This window comes from Primulina tabacum, chromosome 13 (genome assembly GCF_025594145.1).
Source record: "Primulina tabacum isolate GXHZ01 chromosome 13, ASM2559414v2, whole genome shotgun sequence".
In the NCBI taxonomy this organism is placed as follows: Eukaryota; Viridiplantae; Streptophyta; class Magnoliopsida; order Lamiales; family Gesneriaceae; genus Primulina; species Primulina tabacum.
In genome coordinates, this window is record NC_134562.1 from 10,208,742 (window position 1) to 10,229,556 (window position 20,815).

The following is a 20,815-nucleotide window of genomic DNA, read 5'->3' on the forward strand; positions in this document are numbered from 1 at the left end:
TGAAAGACCTGAAACATCGTCAGGGAAGACGTCTGGGAATTCCCTGACTACTGGCACGTTGGATAAAGATGGAGTGGGCACATCAGGCGCTGAAATAATACTGGCCAAGAAGGCCTGACACCCCTTGGAAATCAGCCTCCTCTCTTGCATGCACGAAATCATGCGAGGAAAGCTTCTCCATCTGTCTGGCTCAAATAGAAACTGTTCCATGCCCAGCGACCTAACCAATACTGATCTTTTCTGGAAGTCAATCAAGACCCTGTTCTTTGTCAGCCAGTCCATTCCCAAAATATTGTCGAACTCTGGCATCGGCAGTAGAATCAAATCTGCATATACTAGATGGCCCTGCAATTCCAGATCGATATCCCTGATCACGCTAGTTGCTAACAGCTCTTCCCCGGATGGGACTGTCACCGAAAAATTTATATCTAGGCCAATGGACTTGATGTCCAGATGATTAGCAAAAGTCTCCGAGATAAAGAAGTGAGTGGCTCCTGAATCTATTAGTGCCGTTGTGGCTAATCTCTTAATGAAAATATTCCCTGAGATGCGTTAGCACAACAAACTAACTTATATCCCAAAAATTCTACCACAAACCTCATGCAACAAAAGACACTCAAAATTCCAACTAAAACACTAGTATTCCCAATTAAAATTAAACATGCAAGGCAAAGAAATCGATACTGTACTGAATTAAATAAATTACCAGTCAAAAGGGTAGTGTCTGAGTTCGCCTCTTGAGCATGCATGGCGCAAACTCTCCCTTGCGTTGGTTGCTTCCATTGTGAGCACTCCTTCAACATGTGGTCCGTAGCCCCACATTTAAAATATTTCCCGGATCCCCATAAGCACTAACCGGGATGCTGGCGATTGCATTTCTGACACATTGGGAAGTTACCGGGCTTCTGAGGCGCCCCCTGCTGCTGGATAGGACCCTTGCCTTTCGGCGGTCCCTGATAGGGTTTCTTTCCCGGTTGCCTCTGGTAAGGTTTCTAGAACTGAGGCCTCTGATGCTGTTGCTGCTGCGGTGGGGCTTGATAGGGCCTCTTGCCCTGCCTGTCTGCCTCAATATCTTGCTGGTCTTGTTCTGCCGCAAAAACCCTAGAAACGGCAACTGCGTATGTAGTAGGGCCAGCTACCCTCACATCACGGCGCAAGATCGGCCGCAAACCATCCATAAAATGCCTCAGCTTTGCCTGGGCATCATTCGCAATGAGGGGCACGAAGTAACATCCCCTCTCAAACCTCCTAACAAACTCTGCAACACTGCTATCTCCTTGTCGCAGCGTCATAAATTCCCTAGTCAGCCGGGATCGTACTTCCTCAGTGAAGTACTTGGCGAAGAACACTTCTTTGAATCCATTCCAGGACAACGTCGCCAAATTAACTGCCACCGACGCATTGTCCCACCAACGTCTGGCATCGCCTGCTAAAAGGAATATGGCACAACGGGCTCTGTCTGCATCCTGCAGCTCCATGTAGTCAAAGATCACTTCGATGGACTTAATCCATCCCTCTGCTACCATCGGGTCAGTAGATCCCGAAAAATCCTTAGGATTCATCCTCTGGAACCTCTCATACACCGCTTTTGGTCTAGGCCTCTCCCCCGCGCCAACTGCAGCCTGATTCCTCGCAAACTGTGCGAAGAACTGAGTCATTCCTGCTAGCATCTGCGCTTGCATATCTGGCGGTGGAGGTGGAGGATTGGCTCTCTCCTCATTTCGGGTCTCTCGATCCTCTTCCCTTGCTTCTCGGTCAACCACACGTCTAGAAGGCATTCTGTCCCATCAATTACCCAACATGTAAACCCACTATGCATGAACATGATATCAATGACATAGGATGCACGAAATCTAAACTCAAAACATGGATATGCTGAATTCATGATTCAATGCTTACTACATACATAATGCAAAAATTAAAACTTAAAGACTTGAGGTGTGACTTCGAGAGCTTCTTGCGACTGGCAGCAGGCATAACCCTTTACAGGAACACCGCTCTGATACCAACTGTAACGTACCGTATCCTTTACTACTTAAAATTTGCGGAAAAATTAAAAATTTTCTTGAATATAAACATCCATACGGTCGTCAACTCATCGTTCATAAAATTATCTTTGAAATCATCCAACACCAATAAAACTTGCTAACAAAATAATTTTCCCAAACATCTCTCACCGAAACATAAAAAAAAATCAGAGTATTTTAAACTTGCATAAAAATGTTAATATAACATGGGCGGTCCTCGGGTCTAGCCTTCCGCTCAGTCCAAGGCTGCACCTTGGTCGCCACCTCCGGTCTCCTCATAGACATCCTCACCTGCATCGATCAAGTCTAGTGAGTCTAAAGACTCAACACGTATAAACAGGAAATAGCGAGTACTACATAATAAAACCACATGCAACTTTAAAATAGAAAATACATACTTGAAGATTGGAATTGAAATGAACTTGAACTTGCATACGTACATAGACGTGCCATAACTTGAAAGCTTTCATAAACATGCTTACATACTTGATCATACTTAACCATACATGACCTCATTTTTGCGTAGAGGATGTTTCAAAGCAAGTGACTCATACATAATAAACGCCTGATCAGACAAACCACAGTACTGGGCTGACAGGGTCGTATCCACTGCCACATACATGAGATCCCCGTTCATAATTTAATGGGCTGGTTGGTCCCCGTTCATAATATAACGCTTTCCAACCACGATCTAACCCGTTCATAATTTAACGGGGTGGAGAGGTCCTCGGCCACATTCACCGACTTCCAAACCCATTCATAATTTGGTCACAAGACAATTAGCATACCTCAAAAACTTAAAATATTTTCTTGCACGTCAACATACTTACTTGGCGTTGAGGGATTCGTTGGACTTCGACCGGGGTCGTTGCTGCAACATACTAACGTGAATTCATAAGCTTAACGGGTGTAACTTAAACGTAACAGTCAAGCTTACCCACGAGTTCATACATTTGCTTAGGACGTTCTAAAATTCCTGTGACTCGACATTGTTAAACATTGCACTAAACCAAGACATCAAACCTCAAAGCATACCATAATATTCCCAAAAACTCAAGTACACGGACCCCGTGCCCAGGTCCGGCTCCGGGTCCGTGTGGGTGCGGTGGAATGACTCGTGAAGAAAAGGGAAGGCACGGACCCCGTGCTTAGGTCCGGGTGGGGGTCCGTGTAGGTGCGCAAAAGTGAAACTCGGGAAGAAGTGAGGACACGGAACCCGTGCTAGGGTCCGTCTAGGGGTCCTTGTAGGCTCGCAAGGATGACATCGTGAAAGAAACAAAGGCACGGACCCCGTGTCGTGGTCCGTGTATGGGTCCGTGTACCTACTGTGAACGCGAACTTACGAAAATTTTTGTACAAGTTTTGCTTAACTTTCTAGACTCGATTGCACGGACTATGAATCGACACCCCGAGACCCATCCTAGCATGCTATAACGTCAAACCAATTTCGTACGACATCCAAAGCAACGAGGTTCACCCTACGGCACATACAATTCATAAAAACGTGGTAATCGACACCAACTCGATTCATACGACTATTAAGGTGCTCGAGTACATATCGACACTAAACGACATACAAAATACCAACCCAACATCATAATAATCATACCTAGATGCAACAACGATCGCCCGTCGCTCCTCAACGAAGCCTGCAACAAATAAACTTCAAGAACACGTCAATATCATAATTTTCTGAAAACGCAGTTTGAGCAGTCCCACGAAAAACGCCATAACTCACTAAATTTTTATCCAAAAATTTCGAATCTTATATCATATCGAAGGTATCAAAAAGTTCTACGTTTTTTGCGTTGAAAGTTTTCCCAAAATCTTGACCGAACATTCGCAGTTTTAATAAGAAGAGTAAAAACGTGGTTTAGATCTAAAAATTTTCCTTCAAAATCGATCCAAACATTTAACCGCTCAAACTACTACACATCATACATGGATTTTATGCATAAAAACAACGCAACACATACTATGACATGATCGACGCAGCAAAAGAGAGATTATACGTGCCTTTTGATATTTAAAAATACCGTGACGACGATACCGAAGCGGAGAAGGATGCGAGGTTGATCCGGGACGAACTTGGCTCGATTTTCTTTGGAGGAACCCAACTAAATTTGCTAGAAATCTAAGGGAAGGGGGGGGGCTGCTTGTAGGAGTAATAACCCTAGTTTTCTTTCAAATAAAATCTAAAGATGAGTGGTGTAGTGTATGTTGTGTTTTACACGTTTTCTAGTGTGTGTAGAATGTGTGTGTGTGTGAGTTAAGGGTAAAACGTGTATGTGTGTGTTTTAATTAGGAGGATAGTTGTAAAATTAATAATTAACAACTTAATTAAAAGTTACTGAACCCCTAACTTTACAAAAGCCCTTAATAAAATACTCAAGAAGCAAATCTTTAAAGGTTAAAATTCTAAACTCCCTTAATTTAAAATAAATACACCCAATTTTATAAAATTCTCCTTGATTAAAATAACACCCGAAAAATGCTAATTTTAAAAGTTTTAAACTCTTAAAATTACCAACTAAATGATTTAGGCTCAAAAATGCTAAAGCTAAATAAGTCATTAAATCGCCCCATTCTTAACTAAAAATAAAATACCACATTTTAAATTACTAAAATCGTCACCGGTCTTTTCCTCGATCCTGCCTCGAATAATCGCTTGAAACATGAAACTCGAAAAACATTTTAACGTGCATCACCATAAACATGAATAATTTAAAATAATGCATTTTCATAAATCATGCATGGCTAAAACTCATTTAAAATTAATTAAATGATCTAATAATTAAACAGATGCATGGGTTATACGTGTACTGAATTTGGGCACTACAGACGGAGATAACGAGACTGTATTGTCATACCGTCGAAACATCAGTAAATTGATATTGATCAGATTTAGTAGTGATTTCAATTATACTGTGATATCGTCGATATGGATTAGATTGTATCTTGATTTGATATTGATCAGATTATGTTTGATTTGAGTATTGATCAGAATAGATTTTGAATTGAGTTGCATATTGAGATTGTGCTTATGCGATATTGTATTTCAGATTGATATGGACATATTTGACTTCGAGACTTCGACTTCGTCAGACCGCGAAGACAAAGGTATAAATTTATGTTGATGTGGGATTGCACAACTCGAGTCGGATTGACTTGAGTTTCCCAAAATCACATACTTTACTTTATTGCATAGATAGTTGCAATTGTATGAGGTTGATACCTTTGATTTATCGATTTATGTACTGAGTCATTAAGCGGATACGCTTAATTGTGAATGAGTAATCCATTGACAGTAGTGCCGGATAGTGATGGAATCGTCGCCGGCATATTGCACATTGTCACAGGATAGGATATTGGTGAAAATGCCAAAGTCTGTGACAGTTAGATCAAGACACCGGACGTTTGGCTATATCGGAGTGGATAGAATTGGAGTTTCTTCTATTACTGGTGTTCGATATGGAAAGAGCCAAAGTCCGTGAATAAGAACATACCACCACCCCGATCGAGAGTGTAGGTGGGTGTATGTTCTAATTCCGATCGGGATCCCTAGATTAGGACTGAGTCGAGTCTGAGTTTGAGAATCACGAAGAGTGATTCATTGCTTGATATGTAATTATGTTCCTAATGATGATATATGTTTAGAATATAATTTATTCTTGATTTTGATTCATGTTTAGGATTATAATACATGTGATGAATATTTGATTCATGTTCTGATTTTGATACATGTTATGAATGTTTAATTCATGCTTTTATATTGTTTATATGAAAGGCATGTATACATGATTTATACTGGGAATATAATTCTCACCGGAGTTATCCGGCTGTTGTCTTGTGCAACACCCTTAACCCATGACATTAAATTATAAATGCTATAATGCGGAAGCCTTATATAGATTTGGAGAAAAATAATAAATAATAAAATTTTGTCAAAGTTTACTCATAAATATAAACTTACCAAATATTCCCAAGCAAACAAAATAAATATTACCACAATAAATCTTTCCAAAATACACATAAATCCCATCTCCATAAATACCAAGTGTTTGACAAAAGATGTGACATAATTTTCTTGTTCAAAACATGAACCAAGGTGCAATACTCAAAACCAATTTAACAAAATATAATTCTCCAAGCTTTGGCACATGCACCTTCCATGCCTCGACACTTCTATCGCTATTCCTTTTTACTTGCATCACATGACATAACTGGAATGAGTTCACAAAACTCAGTAAGTGGAACTTTCAATAACAATTACATATACAGTAGTGTTAAGAAATGAATCATTACAATAGAACCATAGGAAATGCCATCGTTCAATGGAATATATAGATAACAATTATAAGATGGCATTCTCTATCAACCATTTCTTTCATTTTCCTTGTATGGCATTGATAAGTCATCCTTCGATGGTATACATGTACATTTCAGTAAAAATCAGTCACTGTACATGTTAAATGTTGATCAACTTCCGTTATGTGGGTTTAGAAGTGCTAGGAGCACCACCACTACCATATAACTATCAAGCCATAAAAAGAACCATTGAATCATTGTATCAAACATGTGGTGTGCATGTAATTAGAACTAGCTCCTTTCTTAGAAATTGACATCAAAATTCCTTTCATTTTCTTTCAATCAATGAACCATTACATAACAAGTATATAATAAATGGATTAAAGAAGCTAGGAACAATAACAACATCATTCATCATACATATAGGCCATGAGATGCATTCAAGGAAAAATCCCACTTACAACCAATGAAACTTGTTGTGATAGCTTCTTGGTGGTTGATCATACAACACAAGATCAATATTATACCATTAACTTCACATCTTCAACCTATAAATTACCATTCAAGCCTAACCCACCATTCCCTTCACTTCAACCAAATACCCAAAAGATAAATTCCCTTACCTTGGTTACTTGCTCTTGATGATATGAAGATCACACCTCCAACTTGAAGATTCAAACCTTGGAAAGAAAGGAATTAAGAGAAGAAATGAAGAACCCTAACTCCCCAAGTCGATGGATGCAAGAGGAGTAAGCAAATGAATAACTTAATGGCTTGGAAACTCTTAAAAATATGTTTTCTACGCTAAATACATGGACCCCGTGCTCCCTTCCGTGTAAAGATCCGTGTACACTCGGGAAATCATCCATTTTTCATGGCAAGACCGGGACCCCGTGTAGGGGTCCGTGTACCCACTGCCAGGGGCCAAAACTGCAATTTTTCTTGCGAATTAGCCAAAGTGGTAAAGAGTTATTTGGAGGTCTGAGTAAAGAGTTATGCCCATTCTACCAAAATGTGTCAGTGCAGGAACAACGAAACACACGACACACTTCGGGCCACTTTTGACTCATCTTCCTCAACTCTTTGAACCAAACTCAAAACAAGAAAGTTGTAGCCTTGGATCTTAGCTTTCTAATTCAATTAGCCTCATGCCATTTGGATCAATATCCCATTCATTATGCTAAAAACCGTAACAGATACCAAAATTTTCATATCGTTTCTGCACCCCAAAAACATATTTGGCTCAAACCATCCAAACCATCAATCCAACTCCCAACATTATATTATACCTTCATGACAACAACAACTCCTCAAATACACAACCATCTACTTAACCATACCAAAACCATACAATAAATAACCATGAATACAATGCAATAACCATATTGATGCTATAACATGCAATACCAACCCTTCCATCAACTATACTCATAAACCATATCAATAACCATGATCAATAATAACTTAACCATATATCCATAACATCAAACCATAGAATAACATCATTGACAATAGAAAGATAAAAGGTTGGGATATTACAATCTCCCCCCCTTATAAAAATTTCGTCCCCGAAATTTTCTTACTTCAAAATAAATCTGGATAACGTTGTCTCATCTCTTCCTCTGGTTCCCATGTAGCCTCTTCAATCACATGATTCCTCCAAAGAACTTTAACAAAGCCAATTTCTTTGCTCCTTAGCACCTTAACTTTGCGGTCAATAATTTGAACCGGTACTTCTTCGTAGCTCAGATTAGGCAAAAGATCCAATGCTTCGTGTCGAAGAACATGGGATGGATTGGACAAATACTTCCGTAACATTGAAACATGGAAGACATTGTGAACTCGATCCAAATCCGGTGGCAAAGCCAATCGATACGCTCTTTCACCAATCCTATCCAAAACTTCGAAAGGTCCAATATAGCGAGGACTCAACTTACCTTTTCCTTTCCAAACCTCATAACTCCCTTGAGGGGAGCTATCTTAACGAACACATGGTCACCTACATTGAATTCCAAAGGCCTTCTTCGAACATTTGCATAACTTGTCTGTCGAGATTGAGCCGTCTTCATTCTCTGTTTGATCAGTGCGACCACATCAACCATTTGTTGAACCAACTCGGGTCCCAACATCTTCCTTTCTCCTACTTCGTCCCAATATAAAGGTGATCTACACTTCCTACCATATAATGCTTCATATGGTGCCATGCCAATCGAGGACTGGTAGCTGTTATTATATGTGAACTCGACAAGAGGTAACTTCGAATCCCAACTACAAGGAAAGTCAATAGTACAGGTCCTCAACATATCCTCCAAAATCTGTATAACTCTCTCTGATTGCCATCGCTCTGAGGATGATAGGCTGTGCTAAAGGCCAACTTTGCACCCAAAGCTCTATGGAGACTTTTCCAAAACTCAGATGTAAACCTTGCATCACGATCTGAAACAATCGACACGGGTATCCCATGAAGTCTTACAATCTCTTGGACATACGTCTCTGCATATTGAGTCATAGAATATGTCGTCTTGACAAGGAGAAAATGTGATGACTTGGTCAATCGATCCACGATCACCCAAATAGAATTATAGCCCTTTTGAGTTCTTGGCAACCCAACAACAAAATCCATAGTGATGTGTTCCCACTTCCATTGCGTATAAGGTAAGGATTGCAATAAGCTTGCCGGTCGTTGGTGCTCAATCTTTACCTGCTGACAAGTCAAGCATTCAGAAATAAATACTGCTATATTGTTCTTCATACCTGGCCACCAATACAATCGACGAAGATCTTGATACATCTTGGTGCCCCCTGGATGAACTGAATAAGGTGCAGTATGAGCTTCCGTCAAAACATCACGACGAATAGCATCACCAACAGGAACACAAATACGGCCTTGAAATGTAATCAGACCATCACTGTTCAATCCAAACTCAGAATTCCCCTTCTTCTCTGCCTTTGCTCTCAAGTCCAACAAAAAAATATCCAACTGTTGCTCATGCTTAATTCTGTCAATCAAAGTTGGTCGAATAACTAAGGCTGAAAGTCGAGCGATCGTACCTTTCTCAACCAATGCGATCTCACTTCTCTGCAAATCTAGCAACAGAGGCTTTTGAATCATAGAACCCAATTGAAGACCTGACTTTCGGCTCAATGCATCAGCAACCACATTCGCTTTTCCTGGGTGGTAACTAATTGTAACGCCCCAGATTCGACGACTGTCCTCACTGTATCAAGACGAGTCTTTCCAGCGTGCTTATGTCCTCACTCACACGCACCCTGGGAAACTTCCCAGGAGGTCACCCATCCCAAAATTGCCCCAAGTCAAGCACGCTTAACTTTGGAGTTCTTATGTGATGAGCTACCGAAAAGAAGATGCACCTTCGTGATATGAGTAGTACAAATCAAATCTTTTAAGCCCTCTTCAACTGTACAGTCCATTACATTGAACAGTCTCGGAATCCCTCTCATTCCCGTGTGGGTTCGATTCATTCATGTTCCCTTCACCTAGAAGCCTGCCAGGAGCCGCTCATTGTCCGTGCAACTGATGGCACCGGCGATCACCCCCCGCCTTCTTCGGCCCCGGGCCTCACATGCCCACCAGCTTCCGCTTGGTTCGTCCCCGAACCACACCGTACTAAGAGAGGTCGGCTCTGATACCAACTGAAAAGGACCTAAAACTCCTTTCTTGAAAATTTGCGGAAAATTAAAAATTTTCTTTTTAAAAGAACTTAATGGCCTCGCTCATAAAATCACTGGTGAAACAAGTTCAATATTTCAAAATAATTGCAGCGGAAGAAAATAAAGTTTGCCAAAAATCACAATTTAAAAATATCCAACAACTGATAAAATTGTTTGCGGAGAAAATAACAACTGCTGCTCTGAGTTCCTCGGGTGCCACTACTGCCGACCCAAGCTGGCTCACTGGTCCCCGCCCTCGGCCCTGGCCTCATCAGTACCTACAACAATCAAGTCTAGTGAGCCTAAAGACTCAGCATGCATAAATCGCAGGTAACGAGTAAAAATCTGAATTTAAAATATGCATGTGATAAAATATCTTGTCCTGAGGCATACTGAAAATAATCTGTACTGAGCAATTATAATACGTGCATAACTAAACTGGAAGTCACTGTAAAAATATTTGCTCCTTGGAGCCTGTACTGAAATAACTGATAAAATTTTCTGTTGAGATTATGTTTTACGCCTGTGGCCACTGCACTAAGCTGAACTGATCGGTAACTGGCTACCGGGGAGGCTGAAACTGATCTGACCTGGCCGGTCACTGGCGACCGGGTGGTACCATACTGAACTGATCGGTCACTGGCGACCGTATAAAATAACACTCCCACATAGTGAATGAACCACAAGCCATATCGCATAAATCTAAAAAATAATCATTTTCTGTTTTCATGCACGTAACATAATTAACTGACGTAATGAAAAATCCTGTAATTTTACCAACTGGATTGGATTGGATCGTTCCCAGGCTCGCTGCAACCTAACTGTGCCATGAAAAATATGCAATAGCTTAAACTTGACCAACTACGCAATTTACGTTCAAAAGATGCGACTATGACGCCTAATGACTTCGCATTTAATCATGACTCCGAGCCAACCTGAACCGACACTGAACCGACGTATAGTCATGATTAAAATACGCTGAAAAATCATAAAATAATGCTCCTAAAATGATAGGGTCGAAATCTAGGTGGAATGGAGGCCAAAACACGAAACGCTCTATCGAGAGTCAATTTGGCACATTGCACCGTAAATTCTCGTACGACCTCAAAAATGATCCAAATGACAAACGGTCAAAAACATGACCTTCCTAACTCAATGAGGCACTGTCCAGTCCAAGGCCATGGGCTAAAAGCCAACCAAGAACTCAAATGACGCTTCTGAACAGCAGCATACTTGCTGTCAAAAAAATACAGCAGCTGCGCACTACAAGATTTGCATTGGTTTCGAGACTATCGGCCATTAGGGGCGTGAACCACCGACCAGAGACTCTTACCAACATCCCAAGGAATGATTTGAACCATGGCTAAGGGCCCTAGGCCAGCCACAATCCGCATCACACCAAATCTTAACCGAAGGGTCCAACCGAGAGCAACGTGCATGCGTGTGTAGTGTTTATGCTATGATCGATGTCTTGCGTCGTTCCAGTGGCCATTTGATTGACCATGGCACGATCTAGACATCTAGGAGCATGATATGAACCGTGGCTAAGGGCCATAGGCCAACCAAGATCCACACCAAGCCACAAAAGAAACGAACCATATGCTGAAAAATGGAAGGGCCGAATGGGGAAATGGGCTGTTCTTGTTGATTATTTAAAAACCGATGAGCCATGGACCAAGCCACCAAAAGGGCAACTTAGTCACGTCTTAGACATGCTAGGGAAGTGATCCAACCATGGCTAAAGGCCCTTGGGGCAGCCAAGATCAGATCCTTCCTCCTTGACATCCAAACTGAATTTTCGAATCAATTTCTGCACTTATGGGGAACTTGCTGTCATTCTGAATTTCCAGCAAGCATGGGGCTGGTTTGAATGGACCAACATGGTCCTAATGCATCCTACTACATGTATACAAGTCGCCTTGGGAGCCTGGAGTCGATCCAATACCTGAAACTCACAAACCAAAAGAAACCGTGAAGCTTGCCAAGGAATTCGAAAATTCTGCATGTGTGGTTTCAAAATGTTTTGACATGGATCTCGATTTTTACTTGAATAAACATGATCATGTACTGAAAAATAAATTATAATATGACTTGATTGAGGTTTGAAAGAAATCTAGACATGCCTGGTTTCGTTTCGAAAGAAAACGAAAAGAAGAGACGAGACGGCGCGGAGGAGACGGAGTGGCTTGCTTCTCTACCTTTCTTGGCTCTCGATTTTCTCCCTTTCTCCCTAGCTGTTATTCACGTTTTTTTTCTACTGAAAAGGGGTCTTATTTTCGGTGGAGGTGGAGGGGGGAGTGATGGTTATGAAGGTGAGGAGAAGGGTGCACAAAAATAGGATCATATCAAGACCAAGTCTTCATGCATTTGAATTTTGAATTTTGAATTGCTATCAAATGATCTCTTGGGTGATTCTAGACTATAGTGGCCGAAATATAGAGCTTATTAGACTAGGATGATGCTAAATATTTACTTAATTATGGTGGACTAAAAATAAAAAGATCATTATGCTAATTCAACCAAGAATGGGTCAAAGGGTGGTGAGTTGGCAAATGCATTGCCTAGCAACTATGGGGTGGGCCGAAATCCACTAATAGAAGGAATGGGGAGTGTTGTTTATTTACTAAATTAATAACTCTTAAAAGCCTTACTAATCCTTTAATTAATTTAGTGAACTAACCCCTTAATTACATAACTTAAATGAGTTCATTTCTTAATCACCTCAAATAATTAAATTAAATCCTCAAACCTCCCTGTCTAACTTAAATGAACTTGGTTGCTGGCTAAATTAACTTCTGGAAATATTTCTCGAATCTTAAATTCTATCTCAAAACTCCAACTCCGGTCCGGCCTCACTGAAAATACTGAAATGCTAAAAATCAATCTACTGAACTGAAATAATGAAATAATTAACTTCAAACAAATGCATTTAAAATAATCATGCAATGAAGTCAATTAAATTTAAAAAAAAATCTAGAATTATGCATGGCTTATACGTCTACTGATTTACGGGTTCTACAATCCTTCCGCCCTTAAATAAATTTCGTCCTCGAAATTAGAACTCACCGAATAACTCAGGGTATCGACTTCTCATCTCCGGCTCAGACTCCCACGTAGCTTCCTCTTCTGAATGGTTGAGCCATTTGACTTTGACTCGCTTAACCAACTTGTTCCGAAGTTTCTTCTCCTGTCTGTCTAGGATCTGCACGGGTCTCTCCTCATAAGATAAGTTCGGAGTAAGCTGCAACGGCTCGAAATTCAACACATGCGAAGGATTTGCCATATACTTCCTCAGCATGGAGACGTGAAAGACATTGTGTACTCCGGCCAGATTTGGCGGAAGAGCCACACGATACGCTAGCGTCCCAACTCTGTCAAGGATATCAAACGGTCCAATGAATCTCGGACTGAGCTTCCCTTTCTTGCCAAATCTCATGACACCCTTCATAGGTGCCACTTTCACGAAGACATGATCGCCCACTGCAAACTTTAAGTCTCTCCTCCGCTGATCGGCATAACTCTTCTGTCGGCTCTGAGCAGTCCTCATCCTATCACGGATCTTGACTACTACATCTGCTGCCTGCTGAACAATCTCTGGACCCAACTCTGCTCTCTCTCCTACTTCATCCCAATGAACAGGAGATCTACACTTGCGACCATACAGCGCTTCATACGGAGCCATACCTATGGACGACTGGAAACTGTTGTTATAGGTGAACTCTACCAATGGTAAGTTCGACTCCCAACTCCCAGAGAAATCAATGACGCAAGCACGGAGAAGATCCTTTAAGATCTGAATAACTCGCTCCGACTGTCCATCTGTCTGCGGATGGAAAGCTGTGCTAAACAGCAACTTCGTACCCATAGTCGAATGCAAACTCTTCCAAAACGAGGAAGTGAATCTGGGATCTCTGTCGGATACGATAGAAACTGGAATACCGTGGAGTCGGACTATCTCTCGGATATACAGCTCTGCATACTGAACCATGGTGAAAGTCGTCTTAATAGGCAAGAAGTGCGCTGATTTGGTAAGACGATCTACAATCACCCAGATAGCATTCGATCCTCTGGCTGACCTCGGCAATCCGGTCACAAAGTCCATGGTAATGTTCTCCCACTTCCACTCGGGAATAGGAAGAGGCTTGAGCAAACCTGCTGGTCTCTGATGCTCGGCCTTCACTAATTGGCAAGTCAGGCACTCGGATACAAAACGCCTGATGTCCTTCTTCATTCCTGGCCACCAATACAATAGCTGCAGATCTTTGTACATCTTCGTACTCCCAGGGTGAATAGAGTACGGGGACGTATGGGCCTCTGATAAGATGTCTGCTCGGATAGAATCACTGCTAGGAACCCATATCCTATCTCGGTATCTCACAATACCATCGCTGACTGTATACAAAACACTGCCCTTGGCTTCATCTCTCTTCTTCCACTGTGCCAACTGCTCATCTGCTGCCTGACCGCTGCGAATACGGTCAATAAGAGAGGACAGGATAGTCAAGGTAGATAAACGAGGAACTCTATCTCGAGGGTAAGTCTCAAGATCAAACCTCTGCATCTCGATCTGAAGAGGTTTCTGCATCGTCAAATGAGCCATCACTGCGACTTTCCTGCTCAAAGCATCCGCAACTACATTAGCTTTACCCGGGTGGTAGCTAATGTCACAATCGTAGTCTTTCACAAGCTCCAACCAACGTCTCTGACGCATGTTCAGCTCCTTCTGCGTAAAGAAATACTTGAGGCTCTTATGGTCGGTAAAGATCTGACACTTCTCTCCATACAGATAGTGCCTCCAAATCTTCAAAGCAAAAACTACGGCCGCAAACTCCAGATCATGGGTAGGGTAATTCTGCTCGTGGATTTTCAGCTGTCGAGAAGCATACGCTATCACTCTCCCATGTTGCATCAAAACTGCACCTAAACCAAGCTTCGAAGCATCGGTATAAAGGACAAACTCACCAGATCCTGACGGTACAGCCAAAACGGGTGCTGAGATAAGAGCTTGCTTCAAAGTATCAAAGCTCTTCTGACACTCCTCGCTCCACACAAACTTCACATTTTTCTTTGTCAGTGCTGTGAGTGGAACGGCGATAGAGGAGAATCCCTGGATGAATTTTCTGTAATATCCTGCTAGCCCAAGGAAACTGCGGATCTCTGATGCATTCTGAGGCACAACCCAATCTCTTACTGCTGCAAATTTTGCGGGGTCTACCTCAATACCACTGCTAGAAACAATGTGGCCCAAGAACGCCACCTTCTCTAACCAGAATTGGCACTTACTGAACTTTGCGAATAATTTGTGCTTCTGCAATGTCTGCAACACTGTGGTCAGATGTCGGCTGTGCTCCTCCCGATTCTTGGAGTAGACGAGGATGTCATCTATGAACACTATCACAAACTGGTCGAGGTACGGCTGAAATACGCGATTCATGAGATCCATGAAGATCGCTGGCGCATTCGTCAGACCGAACGGCATCACTAGGAACTCGTAGTGACCATAACGAGTCCTGAAAGCTGTCTTCGAGACATCAGCATCTCTCACCCTCAACTGGTGATAACCGGAACGCAGATCTATCTTGGAGAAAATCGAAGCTCCCTGCAACTGGTCAAACAGATCCTCAATCCTCGGCAGTGGGTATTTATTCTTCACTGTAACCCTGTTCAACTCCCGGTAGTCAATGCAAAGCCTCATCGAGCCATCCTTCTTTTTCACGAATAAGACTGGCGCGCCCCATGGAGAAAAACTCGGGCGAATGAACTCCTTGTCGAGAAGTTCCTGGATCTGCTTCTTAAGCTCGGCCATCTCTGTCGGTGCTAGTCGGTATGGCGCTTTGGATATCGGAGCCGAACCTGGCATAAGCTCAATGGAAAACTCCACCTCTCTCTCTGGTGGCATACCAGAGACGTCTTCGGGAAAAACGTCTAAGAAATCTCTAACAATCGGAACATCTGAGGCTGACTGGCTGGGTTCCTCGGGGACAGATAAAAGGGTTGCTAGAAATGCCCGACACCCTCTATGCATGAGCTTCCTAGCCTGAACATAAGGAATAATGCGCGGTAAAGGAAAGTACCTGTCCGGCTCAAATAAGAACTGCTCCATTCCAGGCGGTCGGACAAGAACGGATCTCCGCTGGAAGTCTATCAACACTCTGTTCCTCAATAGCCAGTCCATCCCTAGGATGATGTCAAATTCCGGCATCGGTAGCACAATCAGATCCGCATAAACAAGATTACCGTGCAGCTCAAGGTCTATATCTCGGATAACATTGGTAGCTGCCATCTCCTCGCCTGACGGCAACACTAATGAAAAGGCTGTATCTAGCCCAATGGTCTGGATCTTGAGAAAGTTTGCAAAGATCTCCGAAATAAACGAGTGAGTGGCCCCTGAATCTATCAAGGCCTTGGTAGCGGAACCAGATATAAAAATTCTCCCTGAAAGAGCGGAGCTCTAAGTTGAATCCCACTACAAGGTCTAAACTTATAGACATACAAAGGTCAAGGTTCCTCTAGCTTAATTTCCCCGAAATAAAACTGAGTAGAGCATGCAATCCTATAACAGTTCTAAGTTCAAAATCTAAATCCCGATTCCCAAAATGCTGAAATTCGAAGAATAACTTAAAGTTTAAAGGTACCTGTCAACAACATAGTCTCCGGGTTGGCTTCCGCGGCATGGAGAGCAAAAACTCTGCCTTGGGTAGGCAGATTCCTCTGAGGACACTGCAGCAACATGTGGTCTGGACTGCCATACTTAAAACACTTTCCTGAGCCAGCCATACATGCTCCAGGATGGCGACGTGAGCACCTGGGACAGACTGGGTGCTCCTGAGTCCTCGGGGCTGGGCGTCCCCGCTGCTGCTGCTGCTGATGCTGCTGGCCTCTGTTCCTGGGCGGTCCATGAAAAGGCCTCTTATTCTGCTGCTGATGCTGAAGAGGAGGAGGGCGGTGTGGTGCCTGGACTAGGCGCTTGCCCTGGCGATCCCTCTCGATATCCCGCAGATCCTGCTCTGCGGCTAAGGCCTTGGAGACGGCAATCTCATAAGTAGCAGGGTCAGATACCCTAACATCCCGGCGTAAGATCGGCCGTAAACCCACCAGGAAGTGCATCAGCTTGGCTCTGGCATCATTCGCTATCAGGGGCACAAAGTGACAGCCCCTCTCGAACTTACGGATAAACTCCGTAACCGACATATCCCCCTGTCTTAGACTCATGAACTCGGTGGTCAGCCTGGTGCGAACCTCCTCAGCAAAATACTTGGAGTAGAAAACCTCCGTAAAGCGGGTCCAAGAAAGTGTAGCCAAGGTCAGGGCTACCGAAGCTCCTTCCCACCATAAGCGGGCGTCTCCGGTGAACAGGTAGGTGGCACAACGGACTCGGTCTGCATCTCCCAGCTCCATAAAATCGAAGATAACCTCGAGGGATTTGATCCATCCCTCGGCAACCATGGGGTCAGATGCCCCAGAGAATTCCTTCGGGCGCATCTTCATGAATCGCTCATACACAGCCTCGGGCTTTGTCGGCCTGGCTGCGGCTGCGCCTACGGCTGCGGCATTGCCCCCCGCAAACTGTGCGAAGAACTGTGCCATCCCAGCTAACATCTGGGCGCTCATGTCCGGTGGGGGCGGTGGAGGAGGTGGTAGGTCTCCCTCCGGTCTATGCTCCTCTCTGTCCTCTCGGCGAGGCTCCTCCTCTCTGTTGCGCTCTAAAATGAGTCTAGGGGGCATACTGTTCCAACATAACCCATACGTAACTAACATGCATAATTCCATACTTTATTTTAAATGAACTCTGAAATACTGAAAATCTGGAAGCATGCTGACAAAATAATTCATGCTATAACTGAAATGCTGAACAAAATGCTGAACTGAAAAAAAACTTACAGACCAAAGGCGTGGCTTCGTGAGCTTCTCGCGGTCAGTAGTAGTGAAACCCTATACTAATAGTGCAATCATAATCCTTCACAAGTTCTAACCACCTTCTCTGACGCATGTTAAGTTCTTTCTGAGTAAATAGATACTTAAGACTTTTATGATCTGAGAAAATTTCACATTTCACGCCATATAAATAATGTCGCCAAATCTTCAAAGCAAAAACAACGGCTGCCAACTCAAGATCATGAGTCAGATAGTTCTTTTCATAATCCTTCAATTGACGAGAAGCATAAGCAATAACTTTGCCTCGCTGCATCAACACTGCACCGAGACCTTTCTTCGAAGCATCTGTATACACCACAAAGTCTTCAACTCCCTGAGGAAGTGCTAACACTGGAGCTGAAGTCAATTTGTCCTTCAATACTTGAAATGCTTGCTGACATTCATTAGTCCATTCAAACTTAACTGTCATTCTCGTCAGAGTAGTAAGTGGCAAGGCTATTTTAGAGAAATCAGCAATAAAACGACGATAGTACCCTGCCAACCCAAGGAAACTTCGTACCTCAGAAAATGTCAAAGGAATAGGCCACTTCTTAACTGCTTCAATCTTAGCCGGATCCACAGCAATTCCTTCCTTGGAAACGATATGACCTAAAAATGCAACTTGCTCCAGCCAAAATTCACACATCTTGAATTTAGCATATAACTGGTTGTCCCTCAACTGCTGTAATACGATCCTCAAATGCTCCCTATGTAGATCTCGAGTCTTTGAATAGATTAAAATATCATCAATGAAGACAATAACGAAACTATCCAAATATGGATTGAAAACCCGATTCATAAGATCCATAAATACAGAAGGAGCATTAGTTAATCCAAACGACATAACCAAAAACTCGTAGTAACCATACCTGATTCGAAAAGCCGTCTTAGGTATGTCACACTCCTTTACTTTCAATTGATGGTACCCTGACCGCAAATCAATCTTAGAAAATACAGTAGCACCTTGCAACTGATCATAAAGATCATCAATTCTGGGCAGAGGATATTTGTTCTTGATCGTTACTTTGTTGATCTCTCTATAGTCAATACATAGTCTCAAGGACCCATCTTTCTTCTTCACGAATAATACCGGTGCCCCCCATGGAGATGAACCTGGTCTGATAAAGCCCTTATCTAATAACTCTTGCAATTGACTCTTCAACTCTTTCATTTCAGTTGGGGCCATTCGATAAGGGGCTTTAGAAATCGGTGCGGTACCTGGTACAATATCAATAACAAATTCCACCTCTCTATCCGGTGACAATCCCGGCACATCATCCGTAAAGACATCAAGATAATCCCTCACAATATCAATGTCACTCACATTCCCACTCCCTTCTCTAGTTATATCCACCAGCGATGCTAGAAACCCATGACAACCCTTAACCAACATCCGTTGCATTTGCAAGCAAGAAATAAAAGAAAGGCCAACCGAAGTACCTGACCCCGTGAAGACCCTGCTATCACCATGCTTTGAAGGAAAACGTACTGTCTTGGCTACACAATCTATCACAGCTCGATAAGTAGATAACCAATCCATTCCCAAAATAACATCAAACTCAATCATGGGAATGACAATCAAATCGGCATTCAACAATTCATCATCTACTTGAACAGGGCACGCTCGAATCACACTTGAAGAATGAATATAATCTCCCGAAGGAAGCACAATAGAAAAGTGGACAATTTAACCAATAGGAACAAGACCGAGAGAATGCATAAATTGCTCAGATATAAAAGAATGTGTGGCGCCAGTATCAATAAGAGTAGTAGCTACCTTTCCTGAAATAAGAATGGTACCCTAAATGATTGATGAATCAGGATTAACTCCTTCCTTGGTCTAAGAGAAAATACGCCCCTGAACTCGACCCTTGCCCAGTGATTGAGTGCAATTGATGGCAATGTGCCCAACTCCTCCACATCTATAACATTTGTTGCTTCCAACTAGGCACTCTCCTTTATGTGGTTTATGGCAATTAGGGCATAAAGACTTATCTGATTCAGATGGCATCGCAGGAGCTTTACCACGATATTCTTCCTTTCCTTTCCCCTTGTGTCCTCCTTTTACTCCTTGAACTGAAGCTTGACCCTTTTGGACAAATTGTTGCCTCCTGAATTGTCTTTCTTTATCAATCTCTTTCTCATCATATTTGGCCATCAATGCTTTCTCAACAATCTCCTTGTAAGAATTAGCCTTCGACATTCGAACATCTCTTCGAATCTCCGCCCTCAACCCCCGCATAAAATGCTCGGCTCTATCTTTGTCATTGCTAGCAATGAAAGGAACAAAAAAGACAACCTTCTTCAAACTTCAAGATGTAATCATTCATGCACATTGTCCCTTGCTTTAGCTCCAAGAATTCTTTCACCTTGCGGGCTTTATCGCTAGGAAATTACTTGTCATAGAACAAATCTTTAAACTCATTCCATTTCAATGTCTGAACATTAATCGTTACCTTTGTTGCTTCCCACCAAATTCTTGCTGTCTTGGTTAAGAGAAACACAGCACAACTCACTCGATCTTTATCATCAAAGTTAAGGTAATCAAAGATCGCCTCGACCGCCTTCACCCACTCCATTGCAATTAAAGGGTCGGACTCCCTACAAATTCGGGTGGATTCATCTTCTTGAATTTATCATAAGCTCCCTCAACAACTCGTTGATCACGACCTTGGCTTCTACCTTGAACCGGTGTTTGCAATCGGAGAAGTTGCTGAATTTGTTCCCCATGCAGTTTAGCTTGCTCATGAAGTAGCCTACCAAACTCATCAACTACATTAGAGGAAGTACTGTCTCGGTCTTCTCCGGCTCTCCTTCTAGGGGGTACTTCAGTAGCTTTTCTCTTGGGTGGCATTTTCCTATATTGCATCTCAATTTAAAATCATTTTCAAACC

General features: G+C 42.5%; 1 protein-coding gene across 1 annotated transcript; it reads right to left on the reverse strand.

Moving 5' to 3' along the window:
* Positions 1 to 7,919: 7,919 nt before the first annotated feature.
* Positions 7,920 to 19,461, reverse strand: LOC142521857 (uncharacterized). The gene is made up of 4 exons (XM_075625030.1): positions 19,140 to 19,461; positions 18,186 to 18,848; positions 9,125 to 9,506; positions 7,920 to 8,310 (listed from the first exon to the last, which is right to left on the reverse strand). Exons 1-4 carry the CDS (start codon positions 19,459 to 19,461, stop codon positions 7,920 to 7,922), a joined length of 1,758 nt encoding a protein of 585 aa, XP_075481145.1.
* Between the last annotated feature and the right edge of the window lie 1,354 nt (positions 19,462 to 20,815).